Source organism: Leptonychotes weddellii, chromosome 6 (assembly GCF_054177405.1).
Source record: "Leptonychotes weddellii isolate Sample4059 chromosome 6, ASM5417740v2, whole genome shotgun sequence".
NCBI classification, from domain to species: Eukaryota; Metazoa; Chordata; class Mammalia; order Carnivora; family Phocidae; genus Leptonychotes; species Leptonychotes weddellii.
In genome coordinates, this window is record NC_138374.1 from 33,442,682 (window position 1) to 33,451,372 (window position 8,691).

At 38.2% G+C, this 8,691-nt stretch overlaps 1 protein-coding gene across 5 annotated transcripts in view; it reads right to left on the bottom strand.

Moving 5' to 3' along the window:
- Nucleotides 1-8,629, bottom strand: part of KIF20B (kinesin family member 20B) — a 75,829-nt gene extending 67,200 nt beyond the window's left edge. For 4 of the 5 annotated variants that reach the window (XM_081823865.1, XM_081823863.1, XM_081823862.1 and 1 more), the window contains exons 1-2: nucleotides 8,492-8,629; nucleotides 4,676-4,823 (exon numbers count right to left, since the gene is read on the bottom strand). In XM_081823865.1, the coding sequence (XP_081679991.1) occupies nucleotides 4,676-4,822 (147 nt within the window). In that variant the 5' untranslated portion in view covers nucleotide 4,823; nucleotides 8,492-8,629. Of the gene's footprint in view, nucleotides 1-1,655; nucleotides 1,792-4,675; nucleotides 4,824-8,491 lie in introns of those variants that run through there. The other variant, XM_081823864.1, reaches the window with a different exon arrangement.
- Nucleotides 8,630-8,691: the final 62 nt, after the last annotated feature.

The window sequence follows — 8,691 nt, forward strand, 5'->3', positions numbered from 1 at the left end:
AGGGTGGGAGGGAGGGGGTGACTGGGTGATAGACACTGGGGAGGGTTTGTGCTCTGGTAAGCGCTGTGAATTGTGCAAGACTGTTGAATCACAGATCTGTACCTCTGAAACAAATAATGCAATATATGTTAAGAAAAAAAAAGAAGAAGAAGATAGCAGTAGGGGAAGAATGAAGGGGGGGAAATCGGAGGGGGACACGAACCATGAGAGACGATGGACTCTGAAAAACAAACTGAGGGTTCTAGAGGGGAAGTGGGGGAGGATGGGTTAGCCTGGTGATGGGTATTAAAGAGGGCACATTCTGCATGGAGCACTGAGTGTTGTGTACAAACAATGAATCATGAAACACTACATCAAAAACTAATGATGTAATGTATGGTGATTAACGTAATAATAAAAAATTTTTTAAAAAGTAAGATAAGTAACAATACAAGGATTTCTGCTCTCACCATTTTTATCCAACTCTGTAGAAGAGGTTCTAGTAAGTGTAATCAGGCGGAAGAGAATCGGGGGAGGGAGGGAGGGAGGGAGGAAGGGAGGGAGGAAGGGCATCCAGTGCGGGAACAAATAAAATTGTCTTCATTCATAGACGACATTAACATCTACATACAAAAATCAAACAGAATCTACAAAAACGTTACTAGAACTATTAAATGAGTTTAGCAATGTAACAGGATACAAGATCAATATGTAAAAATCAATTATTCTTGGGCGCCTGGGTGGCTCAGTTGGTTAAGCGACTGCCTTCGGCTCAGGTCATGATCCTGGAGTCCCTGGATCGAGTCCCGCATTGGGCTCCCTGCTCGGCAGGGAGTCTGCTTCTCCCTCTGACCCTCCCCCCTCTCATGTGCTCTCTCTCATTCTCTCTCTCTCAAATAAATAAAATCTTTAAAAAAAAAATCAATTATTCTTTTATATACTGGGAAGAAAGTCAGAAACTGATTTTAAAAAGCAATACCATTTGGAATAGCATCAAAATTCATGAACTAGTTAAGGGATAAATCTGACAAAAGATGTGAAAGGCCTATGCCCTGGAAACTACAAAACAATGTTCCGAGAAATTAACACCAAAAGAAATTGAGATACGCCTTGCTCATCGTTCAGTAAACTCAATATTGTTAAGATGTCAATTCTTCCAAAACTGATCTACAGATTCAGTGCAACTGCAATCAAAATCCCAAGAGGCTTTTGTTGTGGCAGTTGACAAGCTCATTTAAAAATTCACACAGAGTTCAGTGATGACCTGTACCTCTGAAACTAATACACTATATGTTAATTGAATTAAAAATTTTTTTGAATTTAAATTTTTAAAAAATCAAAATAAGTAAATAAATTCTTTAAAAAACAAAATAAAAATAAAAGTTAAATAAATAAATAAAACATGGAAAAAATATTGAGATCCAAGCAACCCACAATACATACAGGAAAAACTTTAAAGATAAAACCTACATTTTTAAGCCCAGCATGTTGTTTTCTTTTTCCTAAAATGCAGAATGTCCAGTCCATTTATGGACACCAGACAACCATAGAAGTATATTTCTCACTAGCCTGTTTTGTCCATACCAGCTTCTAAATTGCCAAAATAATTCTGTTGAGAGATTTTCAATGAAAGGTCAAAAAAAATTTTTTTAATAAAAATTCACAGAGAGGGGCACCTGGATGGCTCAGTTGGTTAAGCGTCCAACTCTTGATCTCAGCTCAGGTTTTGATCTCAGGGTCCTGAGTTCAAGCCCCACATTGGGCTCCACACTGGGCATGGAGCCTACTTAAAAAAAAAAAAAAAATTCACATAGAAATGCGAAGTACCTAGAATAGTCAAAACAACTATAAAAAAGAAATTTGGTGGGCTAACATAACATTACCTGATTTCAACACTACAGTGATCAAAATAGTGGGGTACTGGCAGAAAGACAGACAAATCAATGAAATAGAATATTCAGAAATAACCCTCCCCATAGCATATCTGATTTATGATAAAGGTGGAAAGGAAATGCAGTACAGAAAGTACAGCTTTTTCAACAAATCAGGCTAGAACAACTGGATACCTATATGTAAAAAAAATAAGAATTTGGATACACACCTCATATTGTATATAAAAATTAATTCAAAATGGTATCTTAAATGTAAAAATAAAACTATAAAACTTCTTAAAGAACACATAGAAGAAAATCTTTGTGGACTTGAGTTAGGCAAAGATTTCTTAAATATGACACCAAAGGGACAATCCATAATAGAAAAAATTGATAAAATTAAAAACTTCTGTTCTTCAAAAAACACTATTAAGGGATAACAGGCAAGCCATAGACTGGGAAAGAATATTTACAAAGTATGTATCTGACAAACAGATACATCTGAAAAGTATAAAGAACACTTAAAATTAAATAATAATATATAAACAAACAACCCAATTTTTTTAAATGGGCAAAGATTTAAACTGACACTTCACCAAAAATACAATAATGACAAATAATCACATGAAAACATATTCAACATCTTTAGTTATTAAGTTAAATGCAAATACCAATGTGATACCAATACACCTATTAGGATGGCTAAAAGTAAAAACTGCCCAGAAAAGCCAAGATAAAACTGAAGGAGAAGAACAGAGTTGGAGGACTGACACTATACAACTTCAAGACATACTATAACGTTACAGTAATCAAGACAGTGTGGAATTGGAAAAAGAACAGAATCCATCAATGGAACAGAATATAGGGCTCAGAAATAGATGCACATGAATATAGTCTACTCACCTTTGACAAAGGCAATACAATGGAGCAAAGACAAGTCTTTCCAACAAATGGTGCTGCAATAACTGAACATCCACATGCAAAAACATTAATCTAGAAAAATTATTCTTATACCCTTCACAAAAATGAATTCAAAATAGATACAACCCTAAATGTAAAACACAAAACTGCTAAAGTACTAGAAAATCCAGATGACCTTGGATTTGGCAATGACTTTTTAGATTCAACACCAAAGGCATTCTTAGCTTGTGAGCAATACAAAAACAGGCCATTGCTTACAGACCCTTGTGTTAAGTGAAAGAAGGCAGACATAAAAGTTCCATGTATATACCAAGAGACACTTATCCCTTCCTCCCTTTTTTACTTTCTTGATTTATTTTTTTAAGATTTATTTATTTATTTTAGAGAGAGATAGAGAGTGTAAGCGGGGGGAGGGACAGGAGGGAGAGAGAGAATCCCAAGTGGACTCCCCACTGAGTGCAGAGCCCCAACATGAGGCTTGATCCCATGACCCTGAGATCATGACCTGAGCTGAAATCAACAGTCAGATGCTCAACCGACTGAGACACGCAGGCACCCCTCTTTCTTGATTTATGATTAAACGAGCTCAAGTAAAAAACCCCTGGCATATGATGGATATTAAATAAGTATTGTTTATTTTTATTTATGTTCCCTTTCCCCCTCCATCATTCTTTATAAAATGGGTTAGTCCATCTCTCTAAGGCATCAAAATTAACAATCGAAAATGTAACAAATAGAATATACATGGATTGAAAAGTAAATGTGTAAGAAATAAAGTCTAGGGGCACCTGGGTGGCTCAGTTGGTGAAGCAGCCGACTCTTACAATTTCGGCTCAGGTCATGATCTCATGGTCCTGGAATCAAGCCTCTATCAGGCTGCATGCTCAGCCGGGGAGTTTGCTTGTGGACTCCCTCTCCCTGCTGGAGCGCTCTCTCTCCCTCTTTCTCCCTCTCTCTCTTAAATAATAAATAAATAAATCTTAAAAAAAAAAAAAAAAAGGAATAAAGTCTACAAAGACACACAACAGTGGTAGTAGGTAGGGTGGTAGAAGGAAGGACTTTTACTTTTTAAACACTATTGAGTTATTTTAATTTAACTAAGGCCTGCAATTCCTAGGGGCACAGTGGAATATTTTACATTTTTGAGGGAATCACAGCAGTATTTGACATATGTTGGAACACCATGAACTATTAGCTCAAAGTAGTTCACAGTTTCAATGTTAGATCATACTATTTCTTTTGTTGTCATATCTTGGTGAAGCAGGATTTTTCAGTGGTTGCTGTGATTAAAAAAAAAAAAAGTACTACCCCAAAACAAAGAGGAATGGGAAATAAGGTTGGCAATACCTAATCTGATTCCAAAGCTTGAAGTGTCTAAAAGGTATTATCTTTACAGTAAATAATTGTGGTAATTCTTTTTTTTTTTAATTTTATTATGTTATGTTAGTCACCATACATTACATCATTAGTTTTTGATGTGGTGGTCCACGATCCATTGTTTTCGTATAACACCCAGTGCTCCATGCAGTACGTGCCCTCCTTAATACCCATCACCGGGCTAACCAATCCCCCCTCCCCTCTCCCCTCTAAAACCCTGTTTGTTTCTCAAAGTCCATAGTCTCTCATGGGTGGTAATTCTTAAAGAAAGTAATTTTTTTATTTACATTAATTTTTTTCAAATGGCTCTTGCTTAAGGTATAGTTATATATTAAGTAGTTTGGACCTACTACTTAGAAGAACTGTTACGTATTTAGGGTGCCATGAAAAAATTACTGAGATAGAAGGTTGCCTCAAACCCACCAAGTCTAGAAAGCTCTGGTCATACCTGTCGGCAAGTGTGTGCATGCCACACACACTTCCACTCAAAATCATGATAATCAACATAATACTTTTCTTGTACTTACCTCAGTGCTTGAAGCAACTAAGGAAAATTCACGAGAGAGATTAAGCTTAACGCCATCAAAATTTATTTCTGAAGGCCTTGCAATTGGGTCAGCACTAAAAACATAAGATGGTCTAGGCACTCCATCTTGATTTAAATCGGATTCCATTCTGCAAGAATAATAGTAACTTTAGATAATTTTAATAAATTAGCATAGAAGCCACCCACAGTTTAAGAATTCTGAGTCCTGTCCACTACTAACCCCCGTATAACTAGATTTCCAGAGAAGGAAAACATTAGACTGCCTCATCTATAACATGATGACCCATGGAAAAGACAATGATCAAATTATTTACAGATTCTGAATCAAATAATATTGGACACAGCCTACCACTACTCTTCATATGACCCAACCTATAGGTAGATTCATCCAAAGAGATTCATGAGTAAAGGTAGCCCATTACGTAAGACAGCATAAAATATTCAATCTCTGCCTGAAATCCTCTCAGAAATCAAATAAGAGTAAATTATAATCTTCTGTTATTTTAGTTATTTAATGTCTTCTGAGAATGTTACCTACAAACTCTGTAATGTTTTAGCATTTAGGAGTAAAACTCAGTTATCTGGACAATTTAACTCTTTCCACTGAATTCTTCCAAATAATGCAAGCGAAAAGTAAAGTACTGTATGTTAACACATTCAAAACAGAACCTGACACGTTGTAAGTCTTAAAAATTAAGGTGAATATGGAATAATGCATCAAAATGTTACAACTAAATTAAACCTTAACTAAAAAAATTTTAACATTCTAATAGTTACTGACAATCTATGCGAGGTGCATAATACCAAGGAGGAAGAGAGCTCCCTACTGTTCTTTGACAATATTATGAAATATCCAGAATGGTGACTCCCAAACTAGGGTTCATGGCTCAGGAAGGTAGTAATGGGCATCCATATATGTTATATATAAAAAAGCCAAAGATGGCCCTTGTATGTTTTTTACTTCTTAACAGAAGGCCAGAAATGTTAATTCAAAAACCCATTAGTGCCAGACTCAAATTTTTACACATCAATTTGCTTTTAATATAGCCCAAATAACCTTTTTTTTTTTTTTTAAGTCATTTAGAGCCTAACTAGTTTGCACATCCCAGGAAACTATACCCAACTTCTGCTAATCACAAACAAATTCAGGACTATAAAGACCCAAACCACTAATGCCTTTTGGAGTTCTCTGACCCCGGGACTCCCCACTATGCTGCTGAGCAAAATCACTTAAGACCATAAGCCCCAACTCTAATTCTTCCTCTCCTTCCCCTCCTAATCCCCTAATTCCCTTGCCTTTTTCCCCTTCTAGGTAGTGGTCCTTCACTCTACTTTCTGGAAGGTCTCACGCTGTGGGGGACTTCCGTTGCATGCAATCCTGTCAAAGTGCTACCCCAATAAAGCTCCTTATGTGATGCTGCTACACTGTGGTCAGATATTTCTCCTTGATCAGCCCTGAAATCCACAAACTCAATACAACAGGGTTGTTTTTGTTTTTCCTAAATCTCAAAAAGACAAAGGAAATGACTTACTGTCAGCAAAGCCCAACAAACTACAGGACCAACCAACCATACACTTAAACAAGTTTAGTACCTTGGTTGCTTTTGTCTTTATTGTATTAATCAGTGACATAATAAAAATGGGGTAATTACTTAAATACAGTTTGACAGAATATTTCAAACATGCAATGTATGGGTGAAAATTAAGAAAAGGGGTATCCGATAGAGTAAAAATAACCACTAATCTGGAACATAGGGGAAAAGTTTGCAAAAACATTAAAGCACTGGCTTGACATTACATAACTCAGATTTTATGGAAATGCCCACAAAATTGGAAGATAAATTTCACTCTTTGCCGTCAATTAATTTTTGGTTTAAAAAAAAGATAAGGGCGCCTGGGTGGCTCAGTTCGTTAAGCATCTGCCTTCAGCTCGGGTCATGATCCAGGGTCCTGGGATGGAGCCCCACAGGTGGCTCCCTGCTCAACAGGAACCCTGCTTCTCTCTCTCCCTCTGCCACTCCCCTTGCTTGTGTTCTCTCACTCTCTCTCAAATAAATAAAATCTTTAAAAAAAGAAAAGATAAATCCTTTATTAAATTACTGAATTAAAAATAATTATACCTCTTTTATTTTTTTTATTTTTTATTTTATTTTATTTTTTAAATATTTTATTTATTTGAGAGCGAGAATGAGAGAGAGAGAGAGCATGAGAGGGGGAGGGTCAGAGGGAGAAGCAGACTCCCTGTCGAGCAGGGAGCCCGATGCAGGACTCGATCCCGGGACTCCAGGATCATGACCTGAGCCGAAGGCAGTCGCTTAACCAACTGAGCCACCCAGGCGCCCCAATTATACCTCTTTTAAAAAGTAAGGTTATAGTATTTGTACTTGTTCGTATGTTCAGTTTCAATAAACTAACTGCCTCTTAACATTTACAAAATTGGTGAGATGTACCGTCACATCCTGTACTTTTGGTTAACTTCTACTTACGTGTGAGAAGTTAACTTCTCCCTAACAATACTATAAATCTCTGACAGCAAGAACTTTTCCTTATACTACTCTGTATCCCCTACAACAAATTCAGAGATGTGTAAGTGATAAAAAAAAAAACTCCCTGTCTAATTACTTAAATAATAATAAAATCCTCTAAACCAAAGAAATATAAATATCAGTACTAGTCTTTTAGTGATATTATCTTTAGCAACAGCAGGCTTCAAGACTTCATTTCTCATTTCAGAAGGCTGTTCTCATGACTGAGAAACTGCATCTTTTACCTTCTCTCCACTGAGATTCCATGGCTGAACACGGGTGAAAGACAACAAATCTGCTACCGAATGAGGTTTCTTAATTTCACCCACAAAATACAGTCTCAAAAGAAGTCTATCATCTAATTGATGAGTCCTTTATGTGATTTTGCAACTTGAAGTCTTGGGTCTTGGACATCTAATAAAATACATATACTGCTACCGCTGCTTCTAGGTAAACATGCCACCTGGTTTTAATAACAAAAGCAACCTGAATCTGGTCACTTTAAGCAAGGATTGCTTAAGGCACGAACCTGTGTCAACTAATCCTTCAGCAAAGAATATTAGAGAGTGTGTCAGGCAGGAATCACTGAAGCAGGAAGTGGAAGGAGCTGGGGGGAAACATTCTAAACGGGATGAGAGCAGTCATTGAGTTCGCCACACACACCCCCTTCCGCTAGGTACTGCAAAGCCCAAGACTGCAAGCCCCAGGCACCGGCAGCAGCCTGGATATAAACACACAGATGGCCACGACAGGGCTCCCTGCAAAAAGAGGTCATATCACCTGCCAAGCAAACTGCTCACCTCGGGTTTTCAGAAAACTAGGCTTGACAGTGGAGATCTGCGCCTCAACAACAGCAGCAGCAAAGCAATAATAAAAACATTAATGACTGCAAACACTTGGTGCGTAATATATACTGGCACTGTTTCTAACAACTTTACATATTATTTTATCTTCACAAGAGCCGGAAAAAGCGATACTATTATTACTACCCCTTTTAACAGATGACCCAGAGAGATTAAATATGTTGCGTTGCCTCACTCAGTGCGGTGGAGACAAGATTAAGCTCCAACCCAAGTAGTATGGCTCAACCCTACGATGCGCAGGCGGTGCCCATGGTCCCCAGGAGCACCCATCGCTCTACAACCCAGTTCCTGAGAGTGACCTCAGGGGGATCGCGTTTCCCGTGGGAAGGTACTCATACTACCAGCGCCGTTTCCCAGCCTCAGGCCTCGTATGTGCGCAGTCACGCACCTCCTTCCTGGAACCCTCACCTGGATGCACCTCTTCACCTGCAAAAGTCGTCTGGCCTGCCCAACCTGCGCGCAGTTCCGTGATGTTTTCGTTTTCAAATTCAAACAATGGCGGCGAAGTCAGCGCACGGAACGCTGGGAGTGGGCGGAGCTTCCGGAACGACGCCCGGGAGCGCAGAGGCTCGAGCGGTGGGCTTCCCACCTGCTCCCGGAAGAAGCTT